Source organism: Parathielavia appendiculata (assembly GCF_033297405.1).
Source record: "Parathielavia appendiculata strain CBS 731.68 unplaced genomic scaffold N657scaffold_1, whole genome shotgun sequence".
In the NCBI taxonomy this organism is placed as follows: Eukaryota; Fungi; Ascomycota; class Sordariomycetes; order Sordariales; family Chaetomiaceae; genus Parathielavia; species Parathielavia appendiculata.
Genome location: NW_026944220.1, coordinates 4717801 through 4737952, shown reverse-complemented (window position 1 = coordinate 4737952; position 20152 = coordinate 4717801). Strand labels below are relative to the sequence as shown.

At 52.9% G+C, this 20152-nt stretch overlaps 6 protein-coding genes across 6 annotated transcripts; 3 read left to right on the top strand and 3 right to left on the bottom strand.

The window, feature by feature from the left end:
* Positions 1–4311: 4311 nt before the first annotated feature.
* On the top strand, positions 4312–4783 carry N657DRAFT_560756 (uncharacterized protein; the record flags this gene model as incomplete). The annotated part of the gene is made up of 3 exons (XM_062788003.1): positions 4312–4406; positions 4476–4591; positions 4686–4783. The coding sequence occupies 3 exons, from the start codon at positions 4312–4314 to the stop codon at positions 4781–4783; spliced, it is 309 nt and encodes a 102-aa protein (XP_062653503.1).
* A 56-nt stretch (positions 4784–4839) lies between these two features.
* N657DRAFT_640399 (DUF1749-domain-containing protein) lies at positions 4840–6180 on the bottom strand. The gene is made up of 3 exons (XM_062791961.1): positions 5828–6180; positions 5506–5767; positions 4840–5447 (listed from the first exon to the last, which is right to left on the bottom strand). The coding sequence occupies exons 1-3, from the start codon at positions 6174–6176 to the stop codon at positions 5165–5167; spliced, it is 894 nt and encodes a 297-aa protein (XP_062653502.1). The 5' UTR covers positions 6177–6180; the 3' UTR covers positions 4840–5164.
* A 1016-nt stretch (positions 6181–7196) lies between these two features.
* Positions 7197–8955, top strand: N657DRAFT_630554 (tannase and feruloyl esterase; the record flags this gene model as incomplete). The annotated part of the gene is made up of 3 exons (XM_062790985.1): positions 7197–7676; positions 7730–8518; positions 8602–8955. 3 exons carry the CDS (start codon positions 7197–7199, stop codon positions 8953–8955), a joined length of 1623 nt encoding a protein of 540 aa, XP_062653501.1.
* Positions 8956–10019: 1064 nt separating this feature from the next.
* N657DRAFT_697790 (uncharacterized protein) lies at positions 10020–10566 on the top strand. The gene has a single exon (XM_062797328.1). It carries the CDS (start codon positions 10045–10047, stop codon positions 10261–10263), a length of 219 nt encoding a protein of 72 aa, XP_062653500.1. The 5' UTR covers positions 10020–10044; the 3' UTR covers positions 10264–10566.
* Positions 10567–16481: 5915 nt separating this feature from the next.
* On the bottom strand, positions 16482–16979 carry N657DRAFT_640395 (uncharacterized protein). Its single transcript, XM_062791960.1, has one exon. The coding sequence runs from the start codon at positions 16893–16895 to the stop codon at positions 16632–16634; it is 264 nt and encodes an 87-aa protein (XP_062653499.1). The 5' UTR covers positions 16896–16979; the 3' UTR covers positions 16482–16631.
* Positions 16980–18786: 1807 nt separating this feature from the next.
* Positions 18787–20138, bottom strand: N657DRAFT_91401 (uncharacterized protein). The gene is made up of 4 exons (XM_062797591.1): positions 20032–20138; positions 19669–19941; positions 19533–19607; positions 18787–19468 (listed from the first exon to the last, which is right to left on the bottom strand). The coding sequence occupies exons 1-4, from the start codon at positions 20066–20068 to the stop codon at positions 19083–19085; spliced, it is 771 nt and encodes a 256-aa protein (XP_062653498.1). The 5' UTR covers positions 20069–20138; the 3' UTR covers positions 18787–19082.
* Between the last annotated feature and the right edge of the window lie 14 nt (positions 20139–20152).

Below are 20152 nucleotides of genomic sequence, written 5' to 3'. Positions count from 1 at the left end.
GTAACCATTTGTAGGCCAGCCCTAACTTCCCACAGTCCACTACAAAGGTGTCCGAGGGCGTAGATCAAGGTAGGAGAACTAGTCTTCGAGTTGGCGAGTGTCCTGATGCCATCCGGCGAGTTGGCACGTCATTCTGATGCTGTCAAGATTTTTTTTCTTTTCGGCACTTATTATATGCTGCGGACGCACACGTCCTCCCGGCCAAGGAGGATCCGTGTATCCTGCTGAATTTGCGGAGTCTGGTACCTCCTCGCGATGGCCTCATATACCGTGGGCGGATTCCCATTCTTTTCTCTCTCTTCCTTTATCTCTCTTAGACTTTACCTTTCTTTTTTACTTTTCTTTTCCTTCTTACTTTGCTTCCTTCTTTGCACTTTTCTTTTTCTTTCTTTCTTTTAATATGTTTTCCATTTTAACCTAACGTTAATGTTATTTTATTTTAACTTATCTGCTTTTCTTTTTTCCTTTGCTTTTTTCTTTTCCTTTGCTTTTCTCTTTTACTTTCCTCTCTTTTCTACTTTATTCATTTTCTTTCTTTCTGTTCCGTTCTGTGCTCAATGTTTCTTTGTTATCTAACTTATGTTTTCTCTCATTTTCTTTCGGAGGGTAGTTACGTTATCCTTTCTTAACTCAGTTGACCTTGACCTCTTATTATTTTTCTTTTATTCTTTTTTTCTTGGTTGACTTCAGGTTAGGCCTGCGAATTACCGCTGGTCTATGAGACTCAGGACAAGTCTTGAGTTCTTGTGGCAACACACCATGGGGCACGAGAACATTTCGGACAGAGTATGTTCGTGTTTGTCGTGCTTACTGTAAGGGAACAGAGCCGTCGGGCCAACCTCCCGCCGCTGAATGTAAAATTTTTAAGCAATGTGACAGAGTGGCAGGCAAGTTCCCCTCAGTGGTTAATATAAACGTGCAGACCCTCTTCATCTTCGAAAGAAAATGGAACCAGCTTGTTCTCTACTGTAACTAACTGCCTTCCAGGCCCCATACTCTACCAAAACCGACCAATAACTTTGTATATCCCACTTATTCAACAATGCTCCGCTACCTTCCAACGGGCTTTACTCTCCTGCTCCTTACCCCACCATCCTTCTCCCAACAACCGACCCCGTCGTCAGTCATCGTCATTTCCACCCCGGGTACGTGGGACCCAGCCGCGGCCGGCTGCAGATCGCTCGGCCACACCCTCTACCCCGTGCCCGCGTTTCCTACCGATTCAGTGTATTCTCTTCTGGCACAGCAGCCGGGCGACAAGTACTGGATCGCGCGACGGCGAGGCGGTTCGTGCACCTGCTTAAATAAAGAGGGGTCTGGGGATCTGCTGGAGGAGGCGCCGAGCAAGGAGGAGTTGCCTGCTTTTTGTGGGAGTGATTAGCAGCGTCTCGCAAGTGGGAACGTAATCTAAAAAGGGGAAAGTGTTGGAGGATATGCTCGTGGTTAGGGATGCAGGAGTGTTTCCATGCTCCAACCTGGTTTGTGCCTCATGGCGCGGCATATCCATGGCGGGCGGGGCTCTGGCCAGAAAGAAAAGATGAAAAGAAAATTACAGGGAAAAGAACTGGGCGAAAAAGTGGAAAGAATCAACCGATGAAAGGAAGAGGAACGACAAACAAGAATGAAGAGACGAAAAGGGGGGACGGAGATATGAGTAGCGATCGAACACGAACAGGCAAATTAGGGTTGAATTCAGCAAAGGCAACTGGCGGCGAATGTATTGGGCTTCTGTGGTTTTCAGGTTGCCCCTGCCTTTTTGCCTCGGACTGAGCCGCCCGCGCACCAGTGGACGCTCAGGTCCCCCACTCAAGCAGTCAGAATTAAAGTGACATTCGAAGTCGATGCTTGGCAAGCCCGTGGCGTCGCCGGTCTGACATGCATTCTTAGATTTCTGACGTTTGTTGCGCTTCGCTTCCCAGCCTTCCTTGCACCCTAAGGCTTAATTGGTAGACTTCTGAGAGTATCCAGCCTGATGTTAGGGCTGATCCCAAGAACCCAGCCGAGTTACACGTGTACAATGTGCCTTCCCGGTTTCGCAACCCCCCACTGTCGACACCGGCAATTGAGGGATCCTGACATCCCGCGGGCCGGGTTCGCGGGACCCCAACCAGCAGCGAAGGCGAAGATCGGAAACCCCACGACGAAGAGATCGGGAAGCCCACCGCAGGGGTGCGTAGCTGCATACAAAGCCGGGGAGCCTTCCAATCCCCATTTTGAATGTCACTTTTGCGCCATGAACTGTACCCCGGTCTCCCGCTGAGGTTTGGGACACTCGTGTACACTCCTTCTTAGGTACGAGGACCCTCGGGGTGCGAATGTGAGCAGTGCCCAAGACTTGAGAGGCTTCCAGGGTTCCGGCACGGGATGTAATGTCCAGTAGGCCGCTTTTTCGTCCACAACTGTGTAGGAGGCAAGAATGGAGCAGGAGAGAGTGACATTGACCGTGACTCTGCTGACATGGCAGAAAAAGCTGTCAGCCGTCTTGCCTACCATCATTCTTCATATCTATAACTATAATTCGCCACTCTCCCACTCCTCCTGGCTCCATGTTGATTTCAGTGCAATGTAGCAGCGTACTCCAGGCTACACCGAAATACCACGTTCATCGCATTTGCAAGGCTCACGGATCGCTATTGAACATCGTTTCTCTCCGTCTACAACAACAAATAGAACCAGATCCCGTTCATACACTCAGCTACCTTCACATTCTCGTGCTGTTGCCATGCCGGATCCGACCGCTGCTGCCAGAGGCACTGACAATCCCACTGACCGTGACGATAAGACGAGCGGAACCAGGAATCTGGCCAACTCCTCCATGGTCAGCCGGGACGAGATTCGCTATTATATGTTACCTCCTGCTAATGATTGTTAGCACCCCAGCCTTGCAGCTGACGCCGGACAACCCGCGCCGCTGACCCTGTCCGAAGTCAAGAAAGCGGTCGGTCAAGACGAGTACGGCCCCTTCATTGAGTGGTTGCAGGAACCGTTCTCAGCCGGGCCGTGGCATGGATTGGCAGAGGAGAGAGAACAGGAAGAAGAGACGGGAACTCGGAGCAAATCTGGCTAGGCCACTGGACGTTGATCAGCAGCATTGGTCGCATTGACGTGAGCGGTTAGGGCATGATGCGGTCACTATAAATACAAATACGCTCAATGCGACCTTTGGTCGATCGGGCCTAGGTGCCTTACCAGGCTGACCCAAGGTTCAATGTGAACGCAACATCGACAATTGTTTGGATGCTCATGTTCTGTCTCAGCCATCCGAGCGTTTCCGGGGATAACAGCATCAATAAAGCATATGATCATTGTGGTCGCCGTGCTTCAGCCGCCTACGAAGATGACTCTGTGGGAGGCCTCAGATCTGCCCTCGATTCAAACAAACGACAGACAGTCTATGGGTGCTGCAAGATCCATACATATATTACTTTTCACGACGGTCAAGTGCCTGGCCATGACGGTCGTGACGGTCGGCCGGAGTAGGAGTAACGTCGCGACCAGAACTGGACCAGCACAGTAAATTGAATGGTAGAGCGTAGTTTTGGGAATTCCATAGTAACTTGAAGCCTAAGCGACCGGCCCAGGCCGTGCGGCAGACTTTGATCTATCTCACTTCCTACATCATGGCCGATGGGCCGTGATCTCGGATCCTCGGACTTGGAGTTATTCAATCAGCGCCGTGGCCTGAAACATGGCCTGTGAATACTGTATATACAGCAAGGTGTAACATCGGACTCTGGAGTGAAGGCGTTGATATCTGATTGCAGATAAGCTATAAAATTCTAGAGTGAAGGCTATTTTTGAGTTTCTAGGTGAACCACGACAAAAGATGTCCTATTTATTTTGCAAATCATGGACATAGCATTGACTTCCATGTTATCCATGTTAGGAGATTAGCCAATACCGAGTTGTCAGTTGCTGTGCGGGGGGCTCTAATAGGCCGGCCGGTGTAAGCAAACCCGGCGCAGAACGCCGTGCCGCATCTAGTGCTGACATTCCGTGGCCTACATGTGCAGAAGCCGGGGAATGTGGGCTTCGCGCCATGTCAGAGCAATATGAAACGTAAGGTCTATTCTTCTGGGCATGAAACGAGTAGGTCTATGTCCGTGGGCCTCTCACGCGGTCACGGTGCGGACACATGGCAACAGAAACGAACGACAAAAAAGTATAAAGAGAACCTCCCAACGCTCGTCAACTGTTCCAGAACGTCATCAAACCAACTGACACCAATCTCATCACTACAACCAATACCACCAACTCTTGCGCACCTAATATACACTACCAACAACGAACAACAACATCACAAAAGCCACAATGAAGACCCAAATCCTCCTCGCCATCGCCGCCGCCATGCCCTCTGTCATGGCAGACTGGCCCAAGTTGAACCAGTACAAGACTTTGGATGATTGGTAGGCACAGCAAGCCTAGTCTTCTTCTCTCAAAGAAAACACCTGTTGACATGAATTCTTCGTGCGCAGCCAAAATGACAAGGACATCCTCTACCACGCCGCTCCCGTCTCGGGCAGGTGCTACAACCTCGATGACGCAACCGGTGCCTTCTTCTGGAACCCGGGCACGCTGTCGGAGCCAAGGGGTAAGTCATGCCGTTTCCGTCGCTGGTGACCACAGTCGCCATTGCTATTGATGAAGATGTAAGCAGACTCTGACGGGAATCATTGTAAACATAGTGTACACCGGCAAGGACTGCAACGGCATTGAGTGGCCCCTTCCTAGCGAGGGATCGTGCATTGATAAGGGCAAGTACAACTCCTACAGGTGCACTTAGAGTCATGGCACATATGTGGAGACGCGGTTGCCATCCATGATGGATCTGATGATATGTTCTGTTAGATGGTCTTCGAGCATGCGGAAGACCGGAGCACTCCTTTGGAATTGTTGGATTTTTTGAGAGTTCGGTTAGAGCAACAGGGCATTCAGTTGATAGAAATTGAGCTGGTACTCTTTCAGATCCGCAATCATGATATGTCCCCAACTGTTGGCCACCTTCTCCAGCAATAAGTACCTTACTCGTGTTAGTACTTTTATGTGGATGCAAACCGAAAACCGGCCGCCGATGCGAGCAATACGGCGAGAAGGCCTGCGAAGAATGTCAATGCATTACGCATTTTAGGACAGGCAAACCCAGTCCAAACCACGGCAACCCAAGTTAGATCTCTCTCAGGAACCCTCCCACCCGCTCCGCAAGCCATGCTTGAGCCTCAGGCCGCGAAACGACATGATCTGCCTCCGGAATGAACCCAGATAATTCACTGGCAACTCCCGGCCTGCACGCCGAGATCCATCGACCCAGCAACGCCTTCCTGTCCACGGTCGGCGGCACCATCTCATCGTCCCCAGCCGGCAAGAACAACAGAGGCTTGTCCACCCTCCCAAACTTGGCAGCGAGCGTTGAGTCAGGGAGGTCGGACGAGAAATAGTCGTCATCGCCGCTGACACCAAACCAGTTAGCAGTGAACAAAATGTGCGAGGAAACCATACAGCGCTCACCTCTTGGCAGAGAGAGAATGCCACCTGTATGCTGTAACCGGTGTCGTAAAGATGAACGGCAGATGCTCCTGCGCCATGGGTTGGTCCTTTTTTCCGTCGTAGATCATATCTACCGCCACCCGGACACTCTTGTCCAGCTCCCCAGGCGACATGAACAAAAAGGCCGCCTCGCGATCTGAGACCGGGCTGGTAAGAATGTAGCCGTCGACCGATGGGGTTTTGTACTTGATGCGGTCGGTGTATTCAAGGCAGTTCTGGCAACCTGGATGCACCAACATCAGACTGGACATGTGTCATTACCGGGAGCGACGGACTACGTTACCGGTGGAAGACCCCATCAGGACAATTTTCTCCTTGCCAATAGCGCGAAGGTACTGGATCAGGGCAGTCATGTCTTCGACGTCGTGTGCGAGGCTTGAGTACCCGAAGCCCGAGTACGAGCTGCGCATCCGGAATTCCCAGAGAGCGTAGTCCAGGGACGGGGATTGCTCGAGCATATTGGCCAGGAAATTGAGATCCGTGGCGTGTGGTCCGCTGGTAAGCCCGGGGAGGAACACAAGGGCGTTTTTAGCAGACGACGAGCCCCTCTCGTAGGCGCACGAGCCGGGCGTGGGAGATCTGAACGGATAGACCGTGACTGGAAAGGGGACACGAGTGGCGGAAGGAGACATGGTTCCAACAATAGAATATACTGAACTGAATAGCACGGGCAAAACTTACGTACTGGTCCGAGAAATTTTTTGAGCTATATATACCGTCCCGAACGTTGTAAACTCTGGGGCTGCGTATAAGTGGGCTTCCGAATACGAATACGAGTCGGGCCGGGCGTCCACCCGGACCTCGGCCCCGATTGTGGGGCGCATTTGCCGGCACGGGTCCCACTTTTGCCCCACATCGGCGTCCGATTTACCGGCAGTCCGGAAAGATACCCTGAGATCGGGGGTTATACAGTAACTAGGGTTGTTAGTGTCTTCATTATCTCCAGCCTTCTATTCAGGACTTCTTTCAGCGCCAGGAGCTCAAAAGCCCAAATGCTGGACCACTGTTGTTCAGACGGAAGCGTCCAATCAGCTGAGCCCGTGCCAATGATTGGACGGTTTGGCGTGTGTTTGTCCTCGTTTCCGTCCCTCGCAATTTGCTTCACAATTTTCCCTCGCGAACTCTCTTCCCGTGGTTGGCAAGAGTTAACGACAGAGAAGCATGTGCGCCACGGAACGTCATAGCTTGCCTCAAGACGTATCGGGTGATGAGAACGAGTCTGGCGATCTGGAATATTCCCCAGGAGCAACTTATCCAAATTTCCATGGTATGCTTTCCTTGGTCCGCACCCTGCATTGTCTATGCTGACAATCACGGTAGGAGTCTCGTCATGGAAGCTGCTGGGTGACAGCGGCAGTTCATCAAGGTCCTGATCTAACGTGGGGGCCAAGAAACTCAACCTGGCCCGCGGTGAAGGCGCAGCAGTCCTAGTGTCGTACTTCGCTTCGCTTCAACGGTCCAATGACTGATTGAAACGAGGAATGCGTGGGCGTTGCTGTCGCATTGGAGTTGCACGGTTGCACAAGCATATATATATATGATGATGCCCGGCAACTCCTTAACGTTCAGTTCACTGTCTGACTTGAAGAAAACAACCACGCTACATGACTCACCCAGCACGACCATCAATGCTCTGCACTCCTCTGCCCAACATGGCAGAGGTTCTCTCCGCGGCATGCGTGCCCCCGACGTTCCATGGAATTGGCCTGTTTGGCGGCGAAGTCCTTTCCGTCACTACAAATCTCGTAACGAACTTTACCGCATGGGGTCTTGACATCTTCAGGTTCACCCAGCCCACAATACCGGTCCAAAACGCCACCTTCTGCAACGTCACCGTGTCCTACACCCATCCCGGGCAGAATGACAACACCATCGTCGAAACCTGGTTGCCCATCGAGAATCCGAGTTGGAACAACCGTTTCCAGGCTGCCGGCGGCGGCGGGTGGGCGACTGGCCGCTGGGCTCTCTCGTACGAGACCATGAAGGGCGCCATCGGCGACGGCTATGCGACTAGCACAACCGATGCCGGGCTGGGGAGTGCCTTGGATCCGTCCGAATGGGCGCTGATTAGCCCTGGAAACGTTAACTGGTACAAATTGAACAACTTTGCATCGGTCTCGCTCAATGACCAGGTGAGTATTACAGTGACAGCGACGCCCTTACCTTAAGTTTTGACACTTAGCAGGCCATCATCAGCAAGGCTCTTATCAAGCGCTTCTACGGCAAGGGCCCGGCTTTTTCGTACTGGAACGGCTGCTCCCAGGGTGGCCGCCAGGGGCTCATGCTCGCCCAGCGCTATCCCACCGCATACGACGGCATCTCCGCCGGCGCGCCCGTGCTGTACTCGAGCTTGACAGGCATGAGTTTGTACTGGCCGCAGGAGGTCATGAATAGGCTGAAGACCTACCCCTACGGATGCGAGATGGATGCCATTTCCGCCGCAGCCATCACCGCGTGCGACGAGCTCGATGGTGTGACTGACGGTATCGTCTCGGACGTCGACGCCTGTCTTAGGTCGTTCAACCCCTTCCAACTCATCGGCACGCTGGTGCCCGACTGCCGCCAGGCCGGCAACAGGACCGTCGAGATCGGCACTGCAGCCGCCGTCGTTGTCAACGCGACGTGGCATGGCATCGTCACAGCCAAAAGGGAACCGACTTGGTACGGTCTCTCTCCAGGTACGTACATCAGTAACGAGGGGGGCGCCGGCGGATTCGAGACCCCTGGAATTGCGTCGACCAAGTGCAGCAATGGCACTTGTGTCGGTAACCCCAACTCGATGGCGATGAGCTGGATGAAGTACTTCCTCGCCAGGGGTGATCCGAACTTCGATGCTGCCGAAATGACCTACGCCGAATTTGACGACATGGTGCGCATCGGCCGGCAGATCTATCGCTCGGTCATGGACACCGACGACCCGGACTTGACCCGGTTCCGCGATGCGGGCGGGAAGATGGTTACCTTTCACGGCCTCGTAAGTCCCTCCGCCTCCCTTCTTTGTCCTTTGTGTGCACTTCGGAGTGTGTTAATAGCTGAACGACGACCTTGCCCTTGTAGTGGGATACCCTCGTCCCCCCGAACGCCACCCGACGGTACCACAGCGAAATTAGCGCGCTTCTTCCGGATACTGACAGCTTCTATCGCCATTTCGAGGTCCCAGGTCTCGGCCACTGCTGGGGTCATGCGAGTGGCCAGCCAACCAGCCTCTTCGATCAGCTCCGAGCCTGGGTTGAGAACGGCACGGCGCCCGAGCAGACGCCCGTCGATATCAAAGCCCTGGACGGGTCGACGCACCACCGCATTCTCTGCCCATATCCGCAGACGGCCAGATTTGACAAGGAGGCGTGCGGGGACCCTGCCGACACTCAGTGCTGGTCCTGCGATGCTGGAGCTGGCGCTGGGGACTTGTGATTCACAGGTGGGGGGTTTGTAATCATGCTGTCTCGCGTGGTGGTACTGTATCGCCTCGGATGATGCCACTGGTATAGAACACATTGGTGAACTTAGCTTAGAAGAGTCGCATGTAAATCGAGAGTTTCGAGACACCAAAGGCTATATATATAGTCTTCGGCTCCTTCAACCGTCACCGGCTCGATTCCGGTTCGAGTGAGCTTCTGTACCTGTAAAATAGAACTCGTTGTCGCACCCGCTGGGTTTAGTGGCCCTCCCTCAGGTTTAGCGCCGTGTTAGACCCGAGTCCTCGCGCGGCCCGCCGTATAAATAGAACCCCTCCTCTCCGACATCGCTTTCTTGCGCTTAGCCTCAAGGGCAACGATATCTCGGCAACTACAATTCTATAAATCCTTAAAGCAGTAGGTTTCAAGAAGACTCAACTGATCAGAAAGCTTAGGTTGACGAATAAAATGAGAGCTAAATGTCTTTAATAGTGTTTATGTCACGGGTCGTGACAGTGTGAAATGTTCATGTGCGCAACTCCTGGTTCGACTGGACAGTTCGAACCGCGGTCCCTCTTTTGAGGAGGGTGTTACGCAGTGGTCAGTTGCGCCCACCGGTGACAATTTAGCTGATCAATATTAGACCTTCGAGAATTGGAAATTGGTTATATATTCCGATGAAACTTCTATGGTTCTTCTTCATCGCCGTAGTACAGTAGTTATCGGATCTAGAGAACGAAAGACGAAAGATTCGTCCGGAGTGCTGTTCAAGAATATTGGAAAAGATGTTCTCTGTTTATATTCTAGGGTTGTTTCTCTTATAATAAGAAAACTGTCACGGGTGGGACAGGCTGATAGTCCAATGGCAGTTGTATTCGGGCAAAGCTACAGTCTGGGCTCTATTCCGTCAGGTACGGGCAGGCTTGATTGTCAAGACGTGGCTCAAGGAGCTACGGCAGAACTCGCGGCAGCGAGGTGCAGGATCTTTAACCCGCAGGGCCCCCACACGCTGGGCCCCACCCGTGGGTCCTGGCAGGCACGGCGCAATCGCCGTGACAAAAACCTCCTATTATTAACTTATTGGTGTCGGAACGAAGCCGCCTTGATGGCTGCATTCAACGGACCTCGGTGGTTGATCGGTGCCAGCACTGCAACCCCTCTTCCTTACATACTTAGTCCTCTCCCATGCCCATCAACAGCATGGTCAATCAATCACTTTTACCACCTTAAAAAAATTCAATCCACTGCTTTGACTGGGAATAGCTTCTTCCAGCGCATATCTCAGCGGTCGTCGCCCTGCAGGTTCCAACAATTGGCTTCCTGAAATAAAGCAAGAGAAGGAACAAGCAGAGAAAGCTATCTAGAAGCTAAACGAAGAGCTAGAATATATCCTACGTGATAAGTAGGAGCTTGCAATTAATTTAGGAAGGTTATCTTCGGTTACCCGTTCTAATCGAAACTACAGTGGAAATGTAATAAGAAGAATGGAAAGCTAGGAAGTAGAGGAAAAGGAGGGATTAATTCATATCGTCATTAGACGAAAAACCTTCTTCCTAAGCTCTCTCCTTTAGCGAAAGAGTGTAAAAAGGATCACCCTGGTACGATAGTCCAAGAAGATAAAGGCCCTATCGTATGCTCAGTATATCTAAGTGTCACAAATGAACCAACGAGAGTCAACAACGGCGGCTTACTTGCAGAAGCCAGTGGGGAACGTAGGACGTTTCGAGCCAATCACTTAGGACCAATCGGAACGAGTCCTAGAGGTGCTCCAGAGAGCTCTCAGGAGCATGAGAGAGCACCAGTGCAAGGCCAATCAGAGGACGCTCTAAGAGGCTCTCGAGAGCACCATAGAGCATTGGCTCTAGGTGGCTCTAGAGAGCACGAGAGAGCAACCAAATGCATCTAGTATATAGTCACTCGTTCTGGAGGACTCTGGGAGTTCTCCAGTAAGCAACTCAAGTGCAAGATTGTCAGTACCCTTGGACATTGCTTGTTGTGAACCCTTTGGCTTCACCGAACCTCACCCCGTTGTCAAGTATAACCTTCAGGAGTCCCTTTCAGAAGTTGGGGCTTTGAGATTCGTCACACGTTGCTTACTCCCTTTGGTTCTGTCACGGACTTGACTGAAGGTTACCCATCGCCATGGCACCCAGCACTCCGAACACCCCCGCTCTGCAGGCCCAGGCCGCAGGAGGCAACACCACGGCAACTGCCCAGGCACTCGAGCAGGTCAATGCCCGCAACGCCCAACTCGAACGAGAGCTCGCCTACCTGCGCGGACAGACCGCCAAAGCCAAGATGGAGGCACCGCCTAAGTATGGAGGATCCAAGGATGAGCTCGCTGGATGGCTCGTCCAGATGAGGGCCTACTTCCTCTACTACGCGGAACGATTCGTCAACGAAGCTCAAAAGGTCGGCTACGCCGCATCCCGTCTCGAAGACAAAGCACTTGGATGGTTCGAACCGACCTTGGACGATTACCTGAAGCACACCGGCGATGAAGAAGAGCAGGAGGATTTTACCCAGGAGGTGTTCAGCAGCTACGCCAAATTCGAGGAAGAGATCCGCAAGATGTTCGGAAACCGAGATGAGAAACTGCACGCTCAGCAGCGACTCGCACGACTTCGGCAGACCAAATCGGCAGCAGCCTACGCCACCCAGTTCCGGCAGGACTCGCTGCGTTCCGAAATCAACGACGAAGGACTGATGCAGTTGTTCTACGATGGCCTCAAGGAAGAAGTCAAGGATGAACTGTACAAGATGGATCGACCCGACACCCTCGACAGGTACATGGCAATGGCGATTCGGATCGATGACCGCCTATACGCGCGCAAGCAGCAGCGCAAAGGCAAGGGCGGAGTGGCTCCGACGTATCAGGCGAACGACAAGCAGAAGCACCAGTACAAGAGCACGTCTTACGGCACGCACGCAGGTGCGATGGATGTGGACGCCACCCAGACCCAGAAGGAAGGAAGAAGGGGCGCTGCCAGGGACAAGGCAGGCGTCACCTGCTTCAATTGCGGCAAGAAGGGACACTTCAAGCGTGACTGCCGCAGCGCCAAGAAAGATTGGAAACCGGTCCCAGGAAAGGAAGCAGCCACCATTGACAAGCACGTCAGAATCGTCGAAGTAGCGGCCGTTGGCCACACTCAGGATGACTCTGACATCGAGCAAGCCAACGCCTACGAACAGGCATTTGCCGACGGCAGGGGCGAAGTTGCACCACCCGGCCCAGCGCTCAAAACGGCTCGACTGTGCAGACGCACCCCAGTCCAGGACAACCGCGGTCAGTGGAGAACCCGGAGCGCAGGAAAGCAAGAGGGACCCAACGCCGCCTATCTCCAGGAACGCAAAATCGAGTTGCGAGGGGAAAACGGCTTACTCGATGAACGACTGCACAAATTCCAGCAACCCCTAGGTCACTGCCAGTATATCAACATCGACAGGACCACCCGACAAAAGGATGCACCTCAATTCAAGATCCAGAAGAAGAGGACATCGAACTCTCAGTGGGAACGTGAGAGCGGACAATGGCTCCGAGAGTGTCAGGCGCTGGTCGCAGATGACACAGAGTCCGAGCGGGACGCCTCTCTGGCTCTTAAGACGGAGTTGGGAAACGGCTCCGGGCCCTCCGAGGGGCCCGTCGACGCTTAACGCCACAACAAAAGCGACAAGCCGCGCAGTGCAGGAAGAACTGGCGCAGACGACAGGCTTATTATGACCTCCCAGCAGACGAACGCGAAGTAGCTGCTGTTCAGGACGAACGACCAGACAACAGACTCTGGGCCACCGCGCGATGGAATGGATTTCAGGCACTGGCGTTAGTGGACGGAGGGTCGCAGCTCGACCTTATCTCTCCAGCAATCGTCAATCAACTGCGAATTCCATGGAAGCTCAAGAAGGAATCATATATCGTCAAAGGACCGTTCGAGACACAATGGGTTCGACGAGAGACCGAGCCACTCGACATTGAGGTGGAAGGGAAGACCACCCAGGTGGTATTTGACATCGTGGACATGGGGCCGAAGAAAGACATGATTCTTGGACGCCCATGGCACGAGGATTACGACCCTGACATCAGTTGGAAGGGAGGTGGCCACCTGCGACCGAGAGACACTCCGTCGTATCCGACCAACTTGATGGGAGAACGCGCAGAAGAGGAGCCACGTATGGGCGGTACGCACGACGACGCGTTGCTCACGGGCCCACCGCAGGAAGCGAGCAGTGGCGGAGAGACCACGACGCGATCCGGAAGAAGCGGCAAACGATATGATCAGAATAGACGGGCGAGCAGAGAAGTAGCCGTCATTTCGATCGATGATCATGGAACACTCGAATTCCAGGAATGGGTCACTGGATTCGAAGCGGCATTCATCACGGCCGGAAGCGACAAGTTCTCGTACTATGAAGGTGCGAAAAGAGACGATAAGACAGGGCAGATCCCGGACGAGTACCGAGGACACCCAGCATTCGAGGCAAAGCATATGGAAGGGCTGCCAGATCATGGACCTTGGGACCACGAGATCAAGCTCAAAGAGGGCGCCCAGTTAAAGTTCTTCAAGGTGTACCACACCAACGAGAAGCAAGACGCGGAGTTACGAAGGTATCTCGAGGAAAACCTCCAACGAGGACATATTCGACCTTCGACATCACCAGCAGGCTACCCAGTTCTTTTCGTTCCAAAGAAGGACGGGAAGCTACGAATGTGCGTGGATTACCGACAGCTAAATGACCAGACGGTGAAGAACCGGTACCCACTGCCTTTGATCTCCAGACTTCGGGATCAGTTGGCAGGAGCGCAGTGGTTCACACGTCTCGATCTACCAACGGCATACGCACATATCAGGATCAGGAAAGGCGATGAGTGGAAGACAGCGTTCAGAACCCCTTACGGGCACTACGAGTACCTCGTTATGCCATTCGGGTTGACCAACGCCCCAGCGACATTCCAAGCGGTCGTTGATCACGCAATACGACCATTCCTCGATAAATTTGCAGTCTGTTACCTCGACGACATCCTCATCTTCTCGAAAACGCTCGAAGAACACGGACGACACGTGAAGCAGGTGCTCGACGCACTGCACAACCAGAAGCTCTCAGTCAACAAGGACAAGAGCGAGTTCCACGTCAGGAAGACAGTCTTCCTAGGCTTCGAGATTTCGCCAGGAGAGATACGAATGGAACCTACGAAGATTGATGCCATCAAGACTTGGCCAAGGCCGGAAAATACGACAGAAGTCCGAGGATTCATCGGATTTGCCAATTTCTATCGAATGTTCATTAAGAACTTCGGCGACATCGCACGACCTCTGCACGATCTGACGAAGAAGGACGTTGAATTCCAGTGGAAGGAAGCACACGAGCAAGCATTCCAGCGGATCCGCAACGCAATCGCCGCAGATCCAGTACTCGTGCTGCCAGATCCAAGGAAGCCATTTGAGGTCGAAACCGACGCGTCGGATTACGCGGTCGGCGGACAACTCAGTCAGAGGGACGAGAATAGCAAGCTACATCCAGTTGCGTTCTTCTCCAAGAAGCTTGCAGGACCACAGCTCAATTACCCGATCCACGACAAGGAGCTGTTGGCCATCATCGAAGCTTTCAAGGAATGGAGACCCTACCTCAGCGGCACAACACACCCGGTTCAGGTGTACACGGATCACAAGAACCTTCGATACTTCACCTCCACGAAGGAGCTGAATGGACGACAGACTCGATGGTCCGAGTTTCTATCAGAATTCAACTTCGTCATTCACTACAAGAAAGGCTCAGAAAACGCGCGAGCAGACGCGTTGAGCAGACGGCCAGACCACTTCGGAAAAAACGCCGAAGAATCACCACCTCTACTCCTAGAGCAGCAGGACGGGTCACTTCGACACGCTTCCCAACCGGTGGAAGATTGCGACGACGCTACGCTTCCCCGACCGCGAGAAGATCTCGACACGCAGAGCCGCGCCTCCAAACCGCAGAGCAGCCGTTACGACGAGAGCAGCTCTCAACCGTGTGAGGATTGCCGCGTGGACACCCCTATACGCTCGGGAGAAATTGGAGCAGTCTTCAGGGAGCAGCGGCCAGAGGCGGCCGACTGCACGACAAAGGACGAGCAAGAGAGACTCATCAAGATGATCCACGAGTCAAAACTCGGAGGACACATGGGAATCGCCAAGACCATTGCGAAGGTCAGACAGAACTACGACTTCCCGGGATTACGCCAAAGAGTCAAGGACGTTGTCAGCAATTGCGACCTCTGCAACCGAAGCAAGTCAGCGCGACACAAACCATACGGACTCTTGCAACCGTTGCCAGTTGCAGAACGACCATGGAGCTCAGTGACGATGGACTTCGTCACCAAGCTACCGCTTTCGATAGACACAGCGACAGGAGTGAAGTACGACAGCATACTCACTGTGGTTGACCGACTTACCAAGTGGGCCTACTTCATCCAGTACAAAGAAGCATGGTCAGCAGGACAACTCGCAGACGTGGTCTACCGGCACATCACCTCAATTCACGCATGGCCGGAGGAATGGATCACAGACCGAGATACGAAGTTCGTCTCGAAGTTCTGGCAGGCGTTGATGGCACGCCTGGGAACGAAAAGCAAGCTTTCGACAGCCTACCACCCGCGAACGGACGGGCAAACAGAACGACTCAACCAAGTTGTAGAACAGTACCTTCGATCTTACGTCAACTACCAGCAAGATGACTGGGTCATGTTGTTGCCAGCGGCGCAGCTTGCGTATAACACGACGCCAACCGAAACTACGAAGGTATCACCGTTCTTTGCGAACTACGGCTACGAAGCGGATTTACGCCAGGGACCCGAAGGATCGGTTCCCAGGGCGAAGGTCAAGGCAGACCAGATGCACGCGCTGCACGCGATGCTCAAGGAAGAACTCGAGTTTGTCAGAGACAGGATGAGGAAATATTACGACAAACACAGGCTCGAGGGACCTCGCCTAGAGAGGGGAGACAAGGTCTATCTTATTTCACGGAATCTTCGAACAAAACGACCAAGCAGGAAGCTGGACTTCAAAAAGATTGGACCATTCAAGGTCGACGAACGAATTTCGACATCCAACTACCGACTGTCATTACCAGCCACGATGAGGCTGAAGACGAACGTTTTTCATATTTCACTTTTGGAACCAGCACCAAAGAACGTACGGCTCGCTACGGACGTGGACGCTGAAGATGAAGAAGAAGAATGGGACGTTGAAGAAATTCTGGATTCACGCATTGTAAAGGGACAACTCGAGTATCTCGTCAAATGGCTCGATTTCGGACCCGAAGAAAACTCATGGCAACCAGCTACGAACCTCCACTGTCCTGAGAAGTTGAGGGAGTTCCACCGACAACACCCTGATCGCCCAGGAACGAAGGACCTGCAGACCAGTCGAAACCCACCAAATGGTCTAGCAGGGCAGGGTCCAGCGAAGAAAAGACAGAAGGACCAGGGACAGCCTGAGCCGACAAGGCATTTGACGAGGAGTCGCCAGAAGGAATAAGGGACGCCAACCCCTCTTCGCGCTCAAGCTCCGAAATATCCCGAAGCTCGCGAGATACCGCCTTCTTCACTCGTTCCTCCAAGGCCCGCTTCTGCTTGCGAAGACGAAGCAACTTCGCTAGCGTTTCCTCTTCTTCACGATCAAGCTTGTCTTTCTCCGAAAGAAACGAACGAACTAAGAAGCGTCAACCCACCGCCAACGATCGCCCAAGGAGAACCCTACAAGTGCCGGGGTCGAGGCCCCAGACATCGCACGATGGGCGGTTTACCCGGTTGCAAGGACCACAGCGATTCGAGGTACCGGACACATGGCAATCAAGCCCGTGTTCGTGGCAGTAAGAGCACTTAGGCATGAGGAATCCGGACGAGGACGAGAACTCGGCAAGACGACGGCGGCGCTGGGTGCTAGAACCGTCTCGGTTCTTTCGCTTGCGTATACGGTCAGCCATGACGGAGGCATTGCGAGAGGAGAAACGCTACGCACCAAGGTGGATGAAACTGTTGGTTCTATTTCAGGAAGAGAAGGAGCCTGGTCGTCGGGACGTCGACCATGGAGGAGGGGCATCGTGTCACAAATGAACCAACGAGAGTCAACAACGGCGGCTTACTTGCAGAAGCCAGTGGGGAACGTAGGACGTTTCGAGCCAATCACTTAGGACCAATCGGAACGAGTCCTAGAGGTGCTCCAGAGAGCTCTCAGGAGCATGAGAGAGCACCAGTGCAAGGCCAATCAGAGGACGCTCTAAGAGGCTCTCGAGAGCACCATAGAGCATTGGCTCTAGGTGGCTCTAGAGAGCACGAGAGAGCAACCAAATGCATCTAGTATATAGTCACTCGTTCTGGAGGACTCTGGGAGTTCTCCAGTAAGCAACTCAAGTGCAAGATTGTCAGTACCCTTGGACATTGCTTGTTGTGAACCCTTTGGCTTCACCGAACCTCACCCCGTTGTCAAGTATAACCTTCAGGAGTCCCTTTCAGAAGTTGGGGCTTTGAGATTCGTCACACTAAGGCAGAGTTTATAATCTTCACTAGGTTATACAAATACTGTGGTCAGGAAATTCATTGGATCTCAATCCAATTGAGCCTTAATAGTCATAGATGAAGAGATATATAACAAAGAAAGAAGCACCGAAGAGCCGGCAGGAGACAATCAAGGTATGGGAGGAGTGTTGGAAGAACTTGCCGTAGGAGCAAATCCAGGCGTGGATTGAGAGGATTCTATAGTAATCCGTACATTGAGCAAATCATTCAGTTAGAAGGTGGAAATGGACCTAAAAAGGGCCGGAAGAAGGACTAAATCAATTAACGAGGGTGGCGTCCTGAACAGAACGTTTGACGTGGATCTCTGTACTAACTCTACTAAACCCACGAGAATCCGCAGAGAACTGGTACAACGGACGTTATGGGCTTCAAGGAGATTGGGACGTATTTTGGGGAGTGTATAGTCATGTTGGAAAGTCGCAGTACTCTGAAACGCTTGTTGCTGGAAGTCATGGAACTTGAAACTCGGAAGTTGGGATGCCGATGCCCTACTGTTGAGGAGCGACAGGGGCTGTGAACAAATTATTTAACAAGATCAGTGCGATGCCCACCGCTGGAGATGAGGGGGATTAAGGACCATCAATAAAAATTCACCTCTTGGTGCTCTGGAGCACCTAACCCACTGTCGTGATCTCTCGTCGGTATAACACCCGGGAATCGTGGCTGTTGGTTTTCCAACAAGTCATGTATCTCACTGAGAGCGCAATGGCACTAGTCTGCCTCGACGACCAGATCTTTTACGCCCCTCCTGTGGCGGCGAGCCCCGGTCCTGCCAGCTGTGATCCCTCAGTTAAGGGCGGCTATATCGGGAAAAATTCCACTCAGCTTTGCTGGGCACCGTGGCAATCCGCCACCCATTTGAGCATCGTGTGGGCACCAAAGATTTCTTGCGGCCGGCTTCGGCCAACATTGATATCGGGAGAAAGAAGTCACACAATTTTCTGTTGATAGCGCCTAACACATGCAAACGCACTTCAAGTTCTTCAGCACGATTTCATCGCTCCTTCCTCCTCGTCGTTGATATTGTTCTGTGGTTGAGGAGATAGACAGCCAGTATCATTGGTTGAATGTTGGCGAAAAGGAGATCCGACTCATTCGGGATGTCGGGGTTGCCTACAAGTAGCAATTGCGGGGGGAGTTCAAGCAGGGGTTATCTTGTCTGCCGGGCTCCTTGCCAAGCTCGAGGAGCCCCGACAGCGATATCGATGTCCACGAACGCGAAACCATACAAGACGGTCGTCTTGGCTTTCCGTGTTAGTTGCGGTCTATTTGTACTGCGGTAGTGTGGCACATACCGTTGGATTGGGTACACGAGAGCCAACGAGTAACGAGTTGAGACATTGATTCCAGCTGGAGGGATTCTTCGGATAATCAAATAATTGCCTGCATCAATTATTACAATGCAGGTAGCAGCAGTAGCCAGGTGCGGAGAGCTGCCGAGATGTCTTAGTCCCGGGTCACTCTCACTTTGAACAAGACGACCTTGGAGTTCATTGCTGGCTCAAGCCCTCCCGCCGTTTCGAGTCAAATCGAAACGCTCTTGCCCCCCAACTCTGGCCCCGAGCCTTTCCTGAAGAATAAGTGGCTCAAGCTCGTCAGCCGAGGAATATGTGACCGTGGTCTGTCGGCGACCTCTCAAGAAGGTGACGACGAGCTCGATGACGGTCGATATCCCTGACACAACGCCAAACACTCCGCCGGCTGCTGCTGCCGCTCCAAGAGCGCAGATGCTCATTCCTTTGGCGGGTTAGAGCGTCGAAGGGATAAACTAAGTAGCCTGAAGGTAGACAGTCCAAGTACACTCGGCTAAGGTACGCACCTTGGTTCTGGGCCATGCGGGCAAATGTGTGTCCAGCCAGGGCGTCCCACCCAATGATGTAAATGTAAAGGCAAAAAAACCGGCACGGATCGAAGCGGTGTGTTGTGGAAGTGATAGTGCGGTAACCATTCGAGTGTGAGTAACTTGAACTGCCGCCACAGCCTTGATGCCGGGAAACCTTAGTATGGGCGCCGCGAGAAAATGCACAAGAACCGAGCATGCTTACGTATCACAGGCCCATAACCCTCTGCCTGCCACGGTATGGCAGCCACGATGGCGGCAATGAGGAGCGGAGACGGCACTGTTTCCATTGCAAGTTGATTGATTAGATTTGCCCTTGACTAAGTTGCAGGTCCACGCACCATGCCCCAGCACCTGGCTGCAAACCTGCGCAGTAACCAGCACAGCGATGCCGAACTTGGAGAGGACGAGGACCAAAAGGCTCCAGCTGGCGATATCCATGCTCGCAAGACTCAGGAAAGCGACAAATGCTCGCACGCCAGACTTGGTCACTGCGGCGAGGACGCCGACACGGATCGCGAACGCAGTGGCACCCTCGCCGTTGACATGGGCACCGGTGGCGACAGCAGCCGCACCAGCGACTGCATTGAACAAGATATCGACGGCGGAGATGCCTATAACAAACAGCACTGCGAACGGCAATTAGCCAACGTCGAACAAATCCACCTACTGTACTCGACGGATAGTAAGGGGCCACTGCGTACAGCGCTGCAGTAGTGAGTCGGTGTCGGTCTCCGACATGCTGAGTAGCTAATAATTGGTTTCCTTAATTTTAAGAGTTGACAGGACGCAGCTCAGGGATGGAGTGAGGGGTAAGTTGAACAG